Source organism: Hyla sarda, chromosome 1 (genome assembly GCF_029499605.1).
Source record: "Hyla sarda isolate aHylSar1 chromosome 1, aHylSar1.hap1, whole genome shotgun sequence".
NCBI lineage: Eukaryota > Metazoa > Chordata > Amphibia > Anura > Hylidae > Hyla > Hyla sarda.
Window position 1 is genome coordinate 593,065,590 of NC_079189.1, and position 18,787 is coordinate 593,084,376.

At 43.8% G+C, this 18,787-nt stretch overlaps 1 protein-coding gene and 1 long non-coding RNA gene across 5 annotated transcripts in view; one reads left to right on the top strand and one right to left on the bottom strand.

Annotated features, from left to right (window-relative positions):
• NIPBL (NIPBL cohesin loading factor) overlaps nucleotides 1-18,787 on the bottom strand; it is a 188,321-nt gene that overhangs the window by 91,324 nt on the left and 78,210 nt on the right. For all 4 annotated transcript variants that reach the window (XM_056546390.1, XM_056546398.1, XM_056546382.1 and 1 more), the window contains exons 4-10: nucleotides 15,164-15,294; nucleotides 12,456-12,555; nucleotides 11,526-11,677; nucleotides 11,269-11,429; nucleotides 10,905-10,998; nucleotides 9,253-9,870; nucleotides 384-2,312 (exon numbers count right to left, since the gene is read on the bottom strand). In XM_056546390.1, coding sequence (XP_056402365.1) covers nucleotides 384-2,312; nucleotides 9,253-9,870; nucleotides 10,905-10,998; nucleotides 11,269-11,429; nucleotides 11,526-11,677; nucleotides 12,456-12,555; nucleotides 15,164-15,294 — 3,185 coding nt within the window. The remainder of the gene's footprint in view (nucleotides 1-383; nucleotides 2,313-9,252; nucleotides 9,871-10,904; nucleotides 10,999-11,268; nucleotides 11,430-11,525; nucleotides 11,678-12,455; nucleotides 12,556-15,163; nucleotides 15,295-18,787) is intronic.
• Nucleotides 1-18,787, top strand: part of LOC130295561 (uncharacterized) — a 55,331-nt gene that overhangs the window by 10,384 nt on the left and 26,160 nt on the right. The gene's annotated exons all lie outside the window — the stretch shown is intronic.

Below are 18,787 nucleotides of genomic sequence, written 5' to 3' on the forward strand. Positions count from 1 at the left end.
CATAAAATCATTCCACATTTGCAAGTGCAATCATTTTGGTAATTATAATATCATGAAGATAGCAAATTTAGGATACAAATGAAAGGAAACACTTTACATTTTGGAATGGACTTCAAACTGTTAGTGAGGCATCCAAGAGTCAACCAAGACCAGATACATCTTCTGTCTTTCAGCAAAATACTTTAAAAAAAAAAACTACCCTTTAAATTATATAAACAATCCGTACTAACAATGAATATAAAAAATGATACACTGAAGCACCAGCCTAGTACAATCAGACAATAAAAAGACTTCCAGTCGGAATCAAGGCAAATATAAAATATGAAAAGTACCTAAAGAGAAGGGTCCACAAAAATGTAAAAAAATAAAAATAAACTCATTACCTTTGCTGGATCTCGATGGCTTGTTCTTATTAGACTTCATAGATCCCTTGGTTTTGTCTTCTCTTTCTTTAATGAGTTTTTGTACCTCATCCAAAGACATTTTGTGCAGAACCACTACAGGCTTGGCTCCTTTGTTAAGATCTTCCACAAGACCCACTTTATCAGCTTTCTGTTCCGTTCGCTTAGGCTCCTGGGTAACATTGCCATCCTTATCCCTCTTAAGTTTTGGAATGACAAAGTTTTTCAGTGCACCCTGACTCTTACCCAACAAGTAACTTGGGAACCCTTCTTTTTTATCCCCATGTGATTTATTCCCATCCACCTTAGATTTATTCCCATCGGTCCTTTTGTCATCTTTACCAGTCACAGATCTTAATGCAGGTTTATCCGTCTTTGATTTACTTGGGTCTGGTTTGTTGTCAGATTTAATCCGTGGGCTTCCCGGTCTTAATCTCTGCTCCCCAGAAGAAAGTCTGTCCCTGGACTCATCAGAATCATGCCTGTGCTTTCGCTCAGGATTATCCTTTTTGGAAGGATCAGGCTTACTTCCATGTTCATTTTTGTTGAAAGACCTTAAAGACTCTGGCTTCCTAACCTTGGATTGATCTCCCTTCCCGTCACTCTTGTCATCAGATTTCTGTTTTGGATTGTCAGGATCTCGCTTTGAAGATTCATGACCTGTTCTCCCGTCAACCTTCTGCTTAGCCACAGAGCGACTATCAGGCTTGACCCTAGGAGACTCTGGTTTCAAATCTGTTTTATGTTTGGATGAATCTGGTTTCTTGTCAGAGGAGAGTCTGTTGTGGTCTTTTCGGTTATCCTGTTTGTGTTTTGGCGTCTCTGGTCGACCATCACTTTTCTGTCTAGTCAAAACAGGACGCTCGTCACTTTTTTGTTTCTGACCTTCTTGTCGGGAATCACTTCTCTGCCTTAGGCTTTCAGGTCGGCCTTCACTCTTTTGCTTAGGAGTTTCAGGTCTTCCATCGTTTTTATGCTTCGGTGTTTCTGGGCGCCCATCAGTTTTTTGTTTAGGATTATCAGACCGCTGCTTGGGAGTATCAGGCCGACCATCACCTTTCTGTTTTGGTTGCTCAGATTTGCTCTCAGATTTGCTCTCAGATTTGCTCTCAGACTTTTGTTTGCCCTGTTCTTGTTTACAGTCACCCCGTTTTGGGGTCTCTGGCCTTAACTCAGGTTTTTGTTTGGGAGTGTCCGATTTGCCTTGACTACGCAGCTTTGGAGTACTTGGCTGCTGTTTTTCATCTTCTTTATTAGAGTCATTGAGATTTTCATTTATTTTAACTCCCTCCTGGATTTCACAAGGCTTTAAGTCATTTGATGAATCCCCAAGTTGTGCCTCAGTCTTTACATCCTCCTTTAAGTCTCCTGTTTTACTTTCCATCTTATTGACAGCAAGATTCTGCTCACTTAGTTCAGGCTTTGTCTCATTTTTGCTGTTTTCACAAACCATAGGTTCCTCAACAATCTCAGGTGGCTCTGCTTTGATGTCACAAGGTTTGCCTTCTTTCAGTGACTCCTCCTGCACAAGGTCAGCTGGCTGTTTAGCAGGGGTGCTCAGGATGGATTTATCAGGATTCTCAGTTTCTGACTCGGACATCTTTCTTGGAGTCCCTGGATTGTTTTCAGTTATATTTTTTACAACCCCAACTGGATCTTCAGGACCTCCTGAAACAATTCCATCATTACAATGTTTTGTTTCTTCAGATTTTTTTACACAGTCTGAGTCCTGAGTTGCAGTTGCCTGAGAGTCCGCTCTGCCAGCATGCAGAAGATCAATGCTAACCATTAAAGCTGGCCGTGACCCATTTCCTGCAGCACTTGTCTCCTGGGAAGCTGGTCTGTTTCCTCCAGTAGCACCTCCAGCTTCTAATGGATAGGAATCTTGCTTCCTCTTCTTCAAAGGTTTATCTACAAATTAAAAAAGTTGGGTTAGAACCTGGTTTCTGGTTGATAGGACATGATACAATTTGATATTTCTAGCACTTTGACTACTGTTACAAATTAAGTTATCTAAAAATTACATTTCCAAGGTGGAGAATTATATTTTAAAGTAATCAGAACAAACCTGTAATATAAGGCTAGGTTCACAGAGCGACCCTAAACCAAATCTTATGCAAACGGCTACTGCCGGGTCATGACAGACTACATTCACTTGCATGGGGTCTGTCGGTAACCCCGTAATTTTACAGTATTTTAGTGGAGAAAAAAAATTTGATGCTTGCACTATTTTTTTTCTCTGCTAAACTCCCATCCTTCTGACTGGACTGCCGACAGGACTCTGAATAGCAAAGTCCAAGAGCAATGTGAACAAGGCCTTAGGCAACTTAAAAACTAATGAAAGGATTAGCATTTTTTTTTTTTTTTTTTAATGTTAAATGGGTTGTCCACGGAGCAGAAAAGGTATTACCTTTTCAGCTTCCCTGCACTCTTCTTCCGCCCTGGGCTCAACTTGGCAGTATACCACCCGAGATGAGAGGGTGTGGGTACCATATTATGATTTTCATGTGCAGGTAAAGTTATGCCAACATCTTGTGGCTATTGGATATCGCATGTTTGTGTGGTTTCACTTGCATACAATGACTGCGATATGTTACTTGCAACCGCTCATCTTAGAAAGTCCAGGTAGCGCAGGGTGAAAGTAGAGTGCTTGGCAGCAGAAAAGGAAATACCTCCCCCCTAGACAACCCCCATTAAAAACAACTTTTGACATGTTGCCGAGTCAAAAGTTGTTAATCGAACTGGGTCTCACCCCTGAGACCCACTGCTTTTATGACATATAAGCTGGGGAAGTGGGTAGCATTGCGCTCCACTCCCTGGACAGCTGATCCAACCTTTTCTCTGCATAGAAGTCTATGCAGAGAAAAGGTTGAAACTGCCGGCCAGGTAGTGAAGAGCAAAGCCGCCTCCATCCCCGGCTTATCTCACGACTACAGCGGCACAATCCACATTTTTTAAAGTCTGATGTCTGAGCAAAATTTGCTTTTAATGACAGTAGCACTTTAAAGAGGTTGAATGAGGGAACAGGAAAAACAAACAAACTTCCCATGGTAAATGTGAAGATTATGCATGACTACATTCAGCAATGACAACACCAAAGTTTCAAAATCCACTGACACGTATGCACAGGTGGAGTAGAAAATGTAAAGCACCACTGTCTCAGTTTGTCACAAACGCAGAATGTAGAATTTTGCCCTTAATAAAATAATTAGTGGGTGATGGAGTGTAAAATGAAATGGATCCTACTAAATACAGTGTAAAAGGCAGATGTAACTTTACTTATTGTCTCCACCAATGAGCTAAACACGCCATACACCAATTTTACAGGATTGGAAGCAGCTAGCACTACTCAATAGGCCTCCTCTGTGTAATTTATCTTTACTGCAGCAGTAAATCTAGAGTAAGTCCTGCCAAGCCTCCTAGTGCTTTATCTGGCAGTTCAGTGGCAAAGCTGCCCTCTGCTGAAGGACTGGGCAATAAGACTGGTTACTGTGGATGTAATGCCTGACAATCTTATTGAAAAAGGATTGTGATAGTCAGGTTGATTATTTCATACTGTGGCAATGTACTGACATCCGAGAAGAACACTTTTCCCACCCACAATGCAAAGTTTAGCACCTATTTCTCCAATAAGATTGGAAGCTTCTTGTTTCTATGTTTGATGAGGATTAAGGTGTAAACTCTGCCTCTAATTTCTCATTTAACCCCTTAACGACGCAGGACGTATATTTACGTCCTGCGCCGGCTCCCGCGATATGAGGCGGGATCGCGCCGCGATCCTGCATCATATCGCTTCGGTCCCGGCGCTCATGAACGGCCGGGACCCGCGGCTCATACCACACATCGCCGATCGCGGCGATGTGCGGTATTAACCCTTTAGAAGCGGCGGTCAAAGCTGACCGCCGCTTCTGAAGTGAAACTGAAAGTATCCCGGCTGCTCAGTCGGGCTGTTCGGGACCGCCGCGGTGAAATCGCGGCGTCCCGAACAGCTTATCGAACACCAGGAGGGCCCTTACCTGCCTCCTCTGTGTCCGATCGACGAATGACTGCTCCGTGCCTGAGATCCAGGCAGGAGCAGTCAAGCGCCGATAATGCTGATCACAGGCGTGTTAATACACGCCAGTGATCAGCATAGGAGATCAGTGTGTGCAGTGTTATAGGTCCCTATGGGACCTATAACACTGCAAAAAAAATGTAAAAAACAAAGTGTTAATAAAGGTCATTTAACCCCTTCCCTAATAAAAGTTTGAATCACCCCCCTTTTCCCATAAAAAAATAAAACAGTGTAAAAAAAAAATAACATATGTGGTATCGCCGCGTGCGTAAATGTCCGAACTATAAAAATATATCATTAATTAAACCGCACGGTCAATGGCGTACGCGCAAAAAAATTCCAAAGTCCAAAAAACCGTATTTTGGTCACTTTTTATACCATTAAAAAAATGAATAAAAAGTGATCAAAAAGTCCGATCAAAACAAAAATCATACCGATAAAAACTTCAGATCACGGCGCAAAAAATGAGTCCTCATACCGCCCTGTACGTGGAAAAATAAAAAAGTTATAGGGGTCAGAAGATGACATTTTTAAACGTATAAATTTTCCTGCATGTAGTTATGATTTTTTCCAGAAGTGCGACAAAATCAAACCTATATAAGTAGGGAACCATTTTAACCGTATGGACCTACAGAATAATGATAAGGTGTAATTTTTACCGAAATATGCACTGCGTAGAAACGGAAGCCCCCAAAAGTTACAAAATGGCGTTTTTTTTTTTCGATTTTGTCACACAATGATTTTTTTCCCATTTCGCTGTGCATTTTTGGGTAAAATGACTAATGTCACTGCAAAGTAGAATTGGTGACGCAAAAAAATAAGCCATAATATGGATTTTTAGGTGGAAAATTGAAAGGGTTATGATTTTTAAAAGGTAAGGAGGAAAAAAACGAAAGTGCAAAAACGGAAAAACTCTGAGTCCTTAAGGGGTTAAGCCGCAAACATTCACTACATGGAATGGGTGTTTTAGTTCCCCATTTAAAAGGTAGGGGGGGGGGGAGCATATGAGGATCAACCGACCGCACATTCTCAGCAGACATAAGTGTCCGCCTTGGATGCAAGATTTTTCACTAGCAAATACTTAGTGTGAATTTAGCCTAATATAAGGGTGGCAAATCAAACCAGCATAGGACAGGTGATAAATTTCAAATTACAGTAACCATTGCTGAGTACCGTATTTATCGGGGTATAACATGCACCGGCCTATAACACGCACCCTCATTTTACCAAGGATATTTGGGTCCAAAAATTTTTTGACCCAAATATGCTTGGTAAAATGACGGTGCATGTGTATACCCCGATACAGTGTTTCTGACCCCACAGAAGCCCCCAGGAAAGGCAGGGGGAGAGAGGCCATTGCTGCCCGCTTCTCTCCCCCTGCCTTTCCTGGTGTCTAGAGCCCTGCTGCCGCCGCTTCTCTCCCCCTGCTATCGGTGCCGCTGCCCCTTCTCTCCCCGTCTATCGGTGCCGCTGCCCCATCGCCGGCGCCGATAGCCAGGGGGAGAGAAGCGGCGCTGGTGCCGATAGACAGGGGGAGAGAAGGGGCAGCGGCACCCATTGCCGGCGCCGCCGGCAATGGGTGCCGCTGCCCCTTCTCTCCCCCTGTCTATCGGCACCACTGCCCCAATACCGATAGCAGGGGGAGAGAAGCGGCGGCAGCAGGGCTCTAGACCCCAGGACAGGCAGGGGCAGAGAAGCCGGCAGCGACGGCAGGTCTCTGCACCTGCAAAAGCCGCTGCAGTTCATTGATTTAAAGCGCCCGCTTTAAATCATTGAACTGCAGCGGCTTATCGGCGTATAACATGCAGATAGACTTTAGGAAAAAAATGCCTAAAAAATGCGTGTTATATGCCGATAAATAAGGTAACTACAATGATAGTGGAGTCATTTAAACACTTTCTGGCATGGACATGACTCCCAGCTCCATGCAGAACCAAATGGAAACCGGAACAGGATGCCGGAGAATTCTAACTCCTGATAATAGAGCAAGGCATTTGTCGAATCCGGCCAGTCGCAGTGTCGAACTGAAGTCCCAGGAAGATTAGAGACTGGGTGAGAGTCAGGTCGGACTTGTCCTGGTTGACCACCCAGCCGAAATGGGACAAGGACTGAGTGAGACAGACTCTTGATTCTGGGCCCTGGTTGAAGCCTTGACCAGGAGGTTGTCCAGGTAGAGAATTACGGACACACACCAAGCCCCCAGGATGGCGATCACTGCCTCCAGGACCTTGGTGAAGACCCTTGGAGCAGTGGGAAGACAAAAGGGAAGGGCCATAAACTGAGAATGGCTTTCTGGAACGGCAAAGCAAAGATATTGCTGATGTGCTGGAAAAATGGGGAAGTGGAGGTAGGCGTCTCTGATTTCCACCGAGGACAGAAACTCCCCTTGATCCATGGATGCGACTACAGAACGGAGAGACTCCATATGGAAATGACGGAGGAGAAGGTGACGGTTGAGGAGCTTCAGATCCAGGATCGAGCGGACGAAACCCCCTTTCTTGGGAACCACAAACAGGTTCGAATAGAAGCCTGAAAAACTCTACTTGGGAGGAACTGGAACGATCACTCCCTGAGCAAGAAGGGTCCGAGGCGCGACTCAAAAGGCTGCTGCCAAGGATGTGGAACAGGGAGGGGGACACGAATAAAAAAAAAAAAAACGATCCCTTGGAAAAGTAGTAAACTCGATCCAAGAGTCCTTTACGTGGGCAGACCAAAAAACCTGGAAAAGGAACCAACGCCCTCCCACCTGAGAAGAATCTTCAGGTGGGGGCGTCCCCTCAGGCAGAATGGTTAACCGATTTCCAGGAAGGACGGGTCTTGAAAGAAGGAGCCTTCTTATCCTGTGAGGGTGCTGGTCTGGTCGCCCTACTCGAGCCATAGAACCAGAAGGAGGTCGACTTCCTTCGGGAGTCATACGGCGAGACTTATTCTGTGGTAATAAGGAGCTCTTACCTGCACAGTATGCCTCTTAAAATATCATCCAGGCGTTTCCCAAAAAGTCGAGACCCAAGGAAGCTCAGGGAGAGATTTCTTTGAAGCGGCATCAGCGTCCCAGGCCTTGAGCCACATTGAACGACGAAGAGCCACTAGATTACCTTTGGCAAAAGCCGTACAACAGGGCGACTGCCTAGAAGCAGAGCACAAAAAGTCTCCAGCATTGGAGAGTTGTAGTGCAAGATCCGCCAAATCTTCCGAAGGGGCTCTGGACAAAATGCCCTGGCGGAGTTGAGAAGCCAAGACAGAAAGTGCTTTTGACACCCAAGCAGAAGTGAAGATAGGAAGTAAAGATGAAACTGCTGCTTCAAAGGCGAATGTTGCCAGGTTCTCAATCCTCTTGTCAGCCGGGTCCTTAAAGGATGCTGCATCCGTCGAAGGCAGATTAGTCGCCTTTGACAGGCAGGAAACCAGAGGATCCATGGTTGGTGGAGATGTCCATCATGCAATGGGGTCCTGGGCAAAAGGAAACCGTGCCTGAACCTTCTTAGTCCCTTGAAAGCGCTTGTCAGGATGATTCCATGCCATTTCCAGTAAGGTGTCAAATTCAGCATGAGAGCTGAAAACATTAGGAGAGAGACTGGAGTGGTGAAAGGAAACTTCTGGAGCTGGGTCCGAAGTTCCTGGGTCCTCTAGGAGAAAAGTGTCACTATTGGCCGAGACTAAGTTGTCTACCATGTCAGACATGCCGGTTCAGTCCTCTGAGTCAGAACCCAACTCCAGTCCAGTCTTCCCAGGAGAGTGGGAGCGGGTGGAGGCAGCCTTGGATGAAGGCAAAACAGACCTGGTGTGCAGATCTGGAAACCTAGGGAAGCGACCATGAGAGAGAGCCTGAGATCAGGTGCGCTTCTGGAAAACCATGAGGAGAGCGCCTGTCCAGAGTCCCAGAGAGGAACCCGAGGAGACCACCCCAGGGCGCTTTAGAGATTGCCCAAATGTATGATCAGGGGAGTGGGAGCGAGCCTCTCTGGAGTTCTGCTGTAAAGAAGGCGTCTCCAATGCAGTCACAGAACAGGGAACCCACGACAAGTCGGAAAACGACAGGAGAGGGAGGAAACCCACTCCGGGGGGGTGGGGGGGGCGGAGAGCAGAGCCCGCATGTTGCGGCGGAACATCCTGGGAAGAACGACCAGGGGAAGAGGGGGCGTGCAGTGGTGCAGGCAGAACAGGTGGGATTCGTAGAACCACCAGGCATTTTAGTTTTGGCTCGGGTTTGTGTTCTGACATTGTGAGACCAAGAGGAAATTGAGCACTCTCACCCGGTGTGTGTCCCTCAGAGCAGAGAAAGAGGGAGGGGGAAGGCTAACCTAAGAAGGGGGGCAGGGCCAGCACCAGACAACCTCATTGGCTAAAATTGACCCCCATGCATCGCGCACACCACACTGATAGGAAGGCAGGGAACACACAACCTACCTAGCACCCCCCACCCCCCTTTGATTAGCTCAATTGCCTGAGGTCAGGGTATATCCTACTTGGAAGGGACGACATTTCTTGTTGCCTAGTGTCAGCAGCATATACCCACGGTTTCTGTGGGTATATGCCAGTCGCCAATCGAAAAAAAGTATATTCATACTGAATCTGCAATCTTCTTATTCCAGCAGAAATGGTCCATAATCAGCATTTAAGTCTCTGGCAGATTCCACCAGATTAATGAATGTGTTAAATAGTTCACTGGAATACCTATTGTAGTTTATCGGTACATGATGCAAGGTGGAATCCGTAAACTCCGCCTTACAATTTCGTAGTGTGAAAGTGCCCTTAATGTTGATCAGCAGCATAGCCAGAAAAATAATTCAATGTTACCTTTATCCTGAACTTCTTTTGTAAAGCGTTCCCTCTCGATGGCAGATTCCCGTTCTATCCTCTCTATTTCTGCCAGAGCATCCAGTTCAATTTCATCATATGGCGTTATGTTTCCTGGTTGTTGGGTTTGTGACTGAGCCACAGGAGGTTGAGACGGTTTTGCAGTTGCAGACGTGTTGGGCTGTAGGACGGGCACTTGCTGTACTTGCAGGAATTCATTCTGCTCTTGGTAACATTCAGCAGCATTCAAAGGGCGATTTACGTCCTGTGGAGTGACTGGCGTTTTTGATGTGTGCCCTGGATACTGCACATTAAAAGAGGAATCACCCTCCGAGACGTTACTGTTCTCCATGCTGGAGAGAATGTCTCCTTGCTGGTCCATTTCAGATGATCTTACACGTGACAGTCTTAATGTGAGTTTGGTAGAGTCCTTGGAGGGAGAACTAATGATGTCATACATTGCTGACTTTTCACTTGACTCCTTCTCATCTTTGCTCATCTTTAACTTTTTCTGCCTTTTTAACTTTCTGTCAGGTGAGTCCAACAAAATATCAGGTGGAGCATCTCTCGGAGAAGTGTAGGGAGGAGGCTGGGATTGAAGAATTAATGATCTTGATCCTAAAGAAGGGATAAAAAAAACAATCATAACAAATACTTAACCCAGTGATGGATGATACAACTATGGCAAAGTATATTTTGTACTGTATATTTAAGAACATTGTTACTGTAATTAGTATTACAATACATTCCCAGGAGAGCATTCAGTTAAAAAAAAGTTTTTTTTTTAAGCAGTTTTTTCAGAAAATTTCATTCTGGAGAAAATGGGTCCAAAGAATCATAACCGCAGTCTTTGTAAATATGTATTTAGCACAAGCTTCTTAAATATGTATTCTAAGTGGGCACTGAGGGAGGAAAATATTTTGCAGTGTTTGATGCCGTTCGTATTTGTTGAAATGCCTGTTTTAGGCTTACTTACCTTTATCAAAAAAAAGACACTCACAAAAACTTGTTACAATTTATGTATAACCTTGATAGTACAGCCTTTATTATAAATACCCCCCCTGAATTTATAATGAGTAGTCACAAACCTCTTAATTTTAGAAAAAAAAAAAAAAAACACAGGTAAATGTACATTTTCTATAGTGTAGAATACATATTCCAAAAGTGATTTTAGTACGCCATTTTGAAGGAGGTCATGCAGACATACTACCCCACCTGATCTAATATAGGGTATGGAGAGATGCAACTGCATGCTGGGTGGGACACCAGTAAATATTGTGTATGGGTCCTATACTAAATAACAAGACCCACATATTACTGTTGGGGGGTTCAGATGACTGCTTTGCCAAGAAAAACAAAAAACAAAACAATAGTATAAAAATTCTCAAGCACCTGCCAAACCCCTTAAATAATTCCAGAAAGTAAAGCATCTATTCATTAAGGAAAGGCACATTCCGAGGCCAATGGAATCTTTTGTAGAAGGGTCTCCCAAAAATCAAAGGATGCAAACTGTTCATTGGCCTAGTTGGCACCAGCTAAATGTTGAGTACTTTAACAGTTTGTCTTTTCATAAATATTGTGCGTGAGGTATATTCTTTAAACATACCACACACAAAGCGCACAGGGAAAAATGGCATTAGAGGCAACATTACCTTTTGGTGTCCCTTCACTTCCAGCAGGAGAGCACACTGACTGTGGGGATCGTAAAGGAAATGAGGCAGCATTTCTTATAGAAGAATCACTATCCTGTAAATAAAAAAACTCATGTATGAAAAATATATTGGCCAAAGAAATTAGCATTTTAAAGAGAATAAAGGTGTGAAGCGGAACACTACATTAAAAGTATTACTAAGTATTCCCTCTTCCCTCCAGAGGAAGGATTAGTTCAAGGTAAAAACCTCCTAAAATAATTCACCTACGTACCCATATGAGGGATTATTTTTTTGACACAGGTATTTTTGTTTCTCTCTCGCCAATGACTACACTACTCACTCACATTGAAAGTCATGTACATACCTCACTGCCCAGTCTATGTACCATCTGCATATAGTCTTCACTAGTGCTGTGTCTGGAATTATCAGCATGGTGGTTTGCAGAGTTTCCTGACAACTGTCCGGAGACTTTGTTTTCATGCAGGTTCCTCAGACCACCTGCCACAACTGGACTGGAAACCGAAGCTGTCAAAGTGAAAAATTAGAGATGTCAGCCACATGACTAGTCAAACCCAGAGTATAATAATGACCTACTTGAAGCCATTTAATAGTCTCAATTACCTTGTTGCATTTGTTGATGTTGTGAATAACTTCCAGGGTGAGGGTATGACATATATCCTGCAGGACTTTGAGGGGCATAGGGACTAGGTACAGGACTGTTTTGCTGGCCAATAAATCGATTTGTTGAACTGGTCTGAGGTGGCACAAATCGACTGAAACAGAAGAGGAAAGTGATCAACAAAAACATTTTTTTTCTTAGGTAAATTTATTAAAAAAATGTTAAATGTCCTATAATTTTTTTTAAAAAGTGACAACCAATTCTTTATCAATGAATAAACCAGCATGTGTCCAGAACTACTGAAAAACCAAACTTGAAGAGTCTGATTGGTGTGGGCCTGACTTCTGGTAACCCCACCAGTCTTTAGTAGAAGTAGTATTTGTTCTCTATATTATCATTTTGATCCACACTGGGATTTGACTTCAAAATTGCACAGCAAAACTACACTCTGTATGACCACCCTAAGTGAAGCTGTGCATCAAACCAGTGGAAGTCATCAATATTCAAGCTGGTTACACTTGCCCAACTTTTCTCAATTGGATAAAAAAAAAAAAAAAAAAAAATGGAAGTGGAAAAAAAAAAACTAAAACCTTGATGTTCTAAAATGAGCTATAAATTCCTCATGAAAGCATCCAGCCAGTGTTTACATTTCACAAAATATTGGTCTCTGGGAAACATGGTCTTTTATCTTTTAAGAGAATAATTTCCTGGCGGGTGACTAGCTGCATGCATCTCTATTCCTCCATCCACAATCAAATCCTGTTCCAAATATGGGAAAAGCCTGCAATACCTGGAGATAAGTTTATTTTTCCACTGAGAAACAAAGTGTGCATCTATGGAGTGAAAATAGAACTATTCATCCGAGATGCAGTTATGTAGATAATGCACTTGGGAATGTAAGCCAGAAATAGAAATGCTGGACTGAGCATTACCTGGAAGGGCTATGAGAGATAGTGGTTGGTTGATAATTGGAAGATGCTGGGCTGCCATGCATGGAATTCTGGGGAAGCTTATACTGAGGCATCATCATCCCTGAGGAGGAAACAGCAAAGGATCAGCAAGGGTTTAAATAATCCCACTAACATTACAAATACACAGTATAAAATAAATTAATATCAAATAGTTTTGAGTCACCACACCAAAAAATATAGATTCATCACAATGGGGGAGATATCTCAAAACCTGTCCAGAGGAAAAAGCTGTAAAGTTGCCCATAGCAACCAGACTGCTTTTATTTTTATAAAGATCTGATTGGTTGCTATAAACAACTCAGCAACTTTTCCTCTGGGTAGGTTTTGATAAATCTCCCTCAGTGTGTATACACACATAACTTAGATAGCACCAATAAGGTAGGAGTGTCTCTCAGTTAACAAGGTCTCATACTAGGAACTTGCTGGTGTCCAGGCCAATGTTTACCATGGGTAAAGCCATAAGCCTCCACTGATGGCTACTGGAAAGCAGGGGGAAGATTTACCAGTTAAGTTAGAAAGGGAAAAAACTATTCTGCACAGCTAGGCAAAGCTACATTTAAAATTCTATTTATTGTACTGCGTGTACCCAGATTTTAAACAAATACTTTATCCTTCCCAGTCTGAAAACTACTGCGACTTGAATCCCATACTATTTCAGCACTTGCTGTCAGAGACTTGGAACAAAGTTTACTAAAGAGACTAAAAAAGTCCTTACAAATCTAATACCTTCAATGCATAGTATCAAGGCAATAAACAATGTTAAAGGTGCCATCCTGCTTTCTTCAGAGTATTATGGTTTAAAATATGCAAGCTTTGTGTTCATAACATATCAATAGAATTTAATGAGATTTGCACAATTTTTTTACAGGCATAAAAATGGATTTAAAGGGGAACTCCGCCCCTAGACATCTTATCCCATATCCAAAGGATAGGGGATAAGATGTCAGATAGTGGGGGTCCCGCCGCTGGGGACCCCAGGGATCTCTGCTGCAGAGCCCACCTGTTGTGGCTTCCGGAAACGCTGGAGGCTTCGCCTCTCGGCCACGGTGACGTGAGATTGTGACGTCACGCCCCGCCCCTCAATGCAAGTCTATGGGAAGGGGCGTGACAGCCGTCACGCCCCCTCCCATAGACTTGCATTGAGGGGGTGGGGCGTGATGTCACGGGGGGGGCGGAGTCGAGACGTCACGATCTCCCGTTACCATGGTCGTGGGGCATTGGGATGAGAGCCTCCAGCGGTGGCGGAAGCCGCAACAGGTGGGTGCTGCAGCAGAGATCCCGGGGGTCCCCAACGGCGGGACACCCGCGATCTGACATCTTATCCCCTATCCTTTGGATAGGGGATAAGATGTCTAGGGGCAGAGTACCCTTTAACGCCTCAACTAATAGGTGCTAAAGAAAACGCATCTACAAATGTATTCAGAAGCCATTTTGCCTTGAAATACAGATTTTTTTAAATCTTCTTACACCAAGTCAAAATATCCTAACAATGTGGACAAATATCAGCCTGGCATCCCAAAGAAATTCTTACACTGGATACAATTGCAGAAAACTCTAATATTAGTAGTATTGTGTCATAAAAGATTTGCATTCACTGAAAATACTGGATTTTGAAAAATGTACAAAAAAAAAAAAAATCTAATTCGTACATTTGCTTAGACAATGTAAAGACAGTCTAAAAAAGTACCAGGTTTATTACACTGCCTCAGGATGTTTGATGAATTTCGTTTAATCTAAAGTTACACCACCTTTTGGGTGGCATAATTCGTTTTAGTTTTACAAATATAAAAATAGAAACCGCCTTAAAATTATTTATTTATACAAGTACATGTTAAAAGGAAATCTGTCATCAATGTCACCTACACTAACCTGTCAGGAGACCGGTCGTGCAGGTGACACTGCTGACAACCACACTTACCTTATTCCGTTCCATGTACCCAGTCTCCAGCTATCTTACTCCGTATCATCCGTTCTGGGCTACTTGGAGCATGGGCGGAGCTTCCTGACATCACTACTGCTGTTTGCTAGCAGCGGGACCCAGCAGAGAAGCAGCGGTGACATCAGGAAGCTCCGCCCATGTTCCACATCATCCTTGGAACAGAGGAAGATAGCAGGAGCAAGGGAGCACAGAGCGGAGACAGGTAAGTATGGTTGTCATCAGTGTCATCTGCACTACTGGTCTGTACCAACATTTTAGTGCAGGTGACACTGATGACAGATTTCCATTAAGATCTTAGTAAGAATTTTGTAAATGTGGAGGTGTTAACTAAAAAAATTCTAGTATTGACCACCAGCTTAAAAAGCACAGACGATAAGAATGACGTTCGGTTTATGCATAATGCTCTAAACTGTAACCAAAATATGATTTTTTCATAAATTGAAGCTAATTTTAATTATGCTTTCAATAATTTTATGTTCATTAAAAGCTATCGATTGTGGGTTAGATAATGCCGATAAAGATTTGGCATGTTTGATTTTAATCTGACCTTCCAAACGGAACACCTTTGTGACGAGACTTTTGTTTTGAAAATCACATTTTAATTTATTTTTTAACACTCCCCATTGAAGTCCTTGAGGGATGGAAATTTTTGCCCATGTGAACATACCTTTAATCTGAATTCTCTCAACAAGAAAAGGCTACAAATCAGATTGAACGTGTTAAGCCTTACCACTTGACACTGCATATCGGTTCTGCATACTTTTTTCCCTGAAAACATTGGGATTTCTGGCCAAGGTGGCTTGCAGCAGGACTGGTATGTCGCCTTCAGGATCATCACTCCCCAGGTTATCTTTTAGTTCTCTGATAATAAGAAATAAATCGTTAAAGGAGCGCACATTTCTCCATGTAATAAATTGCTTTGCAAACTACTCGAGAATGTGAAGGAAATGTCTATTAGTACACTGCAGAAAGACATCCATTAAAGGCTTAAACATCCAGACATCCTCTAAATAAATTGTCTATGATAGAATAAAAATACGTCATAACTGTCAACAAATAAACCGGAAGAATAATTCCAGTTCTGAATCATACTTTCCAAGAATCAACATTTTAGGTCTTCATAAAAAGCTGAGTAAAGCTGTAAAATAGGGTCTAAACAAAGTCTGCAATTCTCGGTAGCCTGGCAGGGGTCTTAGTAAATCTGATTCTATATTAAACTGTGATCACCCATGAAGACAGGGACTGGTGGAAGCGATGTCACTGCTCTCACTGTGAAGTATGTTGGTATAAAATATACATGCAATAGGGGGAAGAAAAAAAAAAAAAAAGGTTAGACTGCCCCCATCATGATAAACCACCTCCTGCCTTTATTTATTATTTTTTAGTTTTCTACATTGATATTGCTCTGTATTTTCTGGTCATTCAGATTCACAGACTGGGAAGGCAGGTGTGACATTATCTGAAGCCGCAAGCAAGAGTTTGAGTAGTCCAGCTCGCTCCCTCAGCCCGTCGCGCCAGGACCGGCGTGGGTAGCACCGACTGAAGACAACGTACAAAGGCAAGGTGTCCAGCGCGAGTATCAGAAAACAGGATCTTTAATTCCAATAAAAGCTACAAAGACCAGGAGAACATGACAAGGGTGACGCGTTTCGGTCCTAAGACCACTTAGTGTCACCCTAGTCATACACCACTTAATGTCACCCTTGTCATGTTCTCCTGGTCTTTGTAGCTTTTATTGGAATTAAAGATCCTGTTTTCTGATACTCGCGCTGGACACATTATCTGAAGCCATACAGGGGACAACTTCCTCCCTCACTTTGCTACACACAGCCCAGAGCAGTTCAGTGTGAGATGAGCTATGATTGGCTAAGGCTAAGTTTCCACTTTTTTTTTTTTTGGGGGGGGGGTGTTTTGCCCCAGGTTTGCTGCAGCCAGATGTCAGCTGCGAGTCAACAGAAAAACGAAGAATGCCTTTTCCATTTTGCGTATTAAAGTTAGGCATTTTTTGTAATCATTTTGAAGTTTTTAAGCTCCTCAGTTTTTCAAAATTGCAGCATGTTGAGACTATGGCATTTTTTTCACTAAAATTGTGGTATTTTTCTCCCATTGAAGTCTATGGGAATAAAAAAAAAAAAATAAAAAAAAAACATTTGGGTTTTAGCCTTGGCGTTTTTGCAGGCAGTTTTAATTTTTTTGGACTTTAGTGATCCAAAAAAAGGGATGGAGATGCCATTTTTAACAACATTTTGTAGGGTACCATTAAAAAAAAAGTAATAAATGATACAATGGGGAAAAAATGTATTTAACGATTTATATTTTTTATAAAGATTTTTTAAAATTTTTAAACAGGGATTTATATGGGCGGGAAGGGAATTAAAAATTAGCCGGCAATATTAAAAATGTAGAAAGGGGCCATTTAAATGTAAAAAGGAGATTTTTTATGCTTACCGTAAAATCTTTTTCTCAAATGATCCATTGGGGGACACAGACCATGGGGTGTATGCTGCTGTCACTAGGAGGTTCAACACTATGGCCACAAGAAAGCCGGCTCCTCCCAGCAGGGTATACCCGCCCACAGGCACCTGAGGTAATCAGTTTTAGTCCCAGAGCAATAGGAAGACCAACAGGTCAAGAGAAAACCAAAAACTGTCCGAGCAATCAGAAGAAAAGGCAACTGAACACACCTTCGGACAGATAACTGAAGTAGGAACACCAGAAAAAGGGTGGGAGCTGTGTCCCCCAATGGATCCTCCGAGAAAGAGATTTTACGGTAAGCAACGAAAAATCTCCTTTTCTCTATCGGCTTCATTTGGGGACCCAGACCATGGGACGTACCAAAGCAGTCCCTTGGGTGGGGAAGGAATCAGACAGGTGGACGGTGGGACCACAGCCGTCTGCAACATCTTACAGCCCAGAGTAGCATCAACTGATGCAAAGGTATGAATCTGGTAGCACCTTGAGAAAGAGTGCAAAGACTACCAAGCAGACGGCTTCGGCCTTGCAGTTCTGTAAGACACGTAGCGTAGGGCCCAGGATGCCCCGAAAAATGGGTGGAATGAGCCAAAACCCTGAAGGGTGGGATCTTCCCCTTGCAGCGGGAAGCTCCCAAAATAGTAGACCGGATCCACCGAAAAATAGTGGTCGTAGAAGCAGGTTGTCCTGTCCGACAACCTTCCGGGAAACAAAAAAGGGGGAGTCACACTGCCGAAAGGAAAGAGTGACTGAGAGATAAGTCCAAACAGCCCACACCACAACCAGATTTGGAACAAACGTTTCCAGGATGAGAAGGGGCCGGACAAAGGGACAGTAGGACGATGTCCTCATTGAGATGAAAAGGAGTGTCCTTATTGGACGGAAAACAACTTGTCCTGGTATACAACCAAGACGGGAGAACGGCATAAGAGCTACCAGCTCTGACACCCTCCTAACAGAGGTAAGAGCAATAAGGACCCAATGGAAAGAAAGGGACTAATAAGGAGGGGCAGCTTGTGCCACTCTCTGAACCAGGTTCGGACATGATAATTGAACGCCAGAGGACGTTGAAAACAGAATGGAAAGAGCCAAACCTTGACCCTTAAGGGAGCTGAAAACCAACCCTTGGGCCAGCCCGGACTGGAAAGGGGTCGGGAATGGAAAACCACGACCGGAGAAAAAGGCTGAGTTTCATACCAACAAAAATAAGACCGCCAGGTATGGTGGTAAATCTTGCAGAGGAAGGCTAGTGAGCCCTCAGCATGGTGTGAACCACTTGGAAAGAGAAACCACGGGTCCTCAGAACCGCTGTCTCAACCACCACGCCGTCAAAAGCAGAGACAGTAAATAGGGGTGGCACAGGAAACCTGAGATGAGGTCTGGACGATAGGGAAGGCGCAGCGTTAAGTCGTTCAGGAGCCTGACCACAACAACGTACCACGCCTGCCGGAGCCAGGCTGGGCCACGAGAATGGCGGAAACTCCCCACTGAGTTTCCTCAGTACCCCAAAAAGATGAAGGGGAGGAAACAGATGAGGTAGGGCAAAGTCCAACCAAGAGAGAGGAACGCTTCAGTTGTGGCGGGACAAGCCGAGGCCCACGCCTGGAGCGCCCCAGGGGTTGCAGGTCACTGCAAACACCCCAGGATGTAGGGACTACTGGCCTTGGACAACTGAGGACCGGCCGAGAAGACCACATCCCAGGGACGGCCGGACTGAAGATAGCCGAGATGGCCGGAAACCTGAGTCCCGCCCATAAGGGAATTTCCCAAGAAGCAAGCAAAGAAAGAATTGCCCTAGGCCCCAAAATGTTGAAGGGGAAAAGGGCTTCTCAGGGGGCCAAGACCCCAGACCGGCCGGTCCCTGAAAACACCTCCCCAGCCC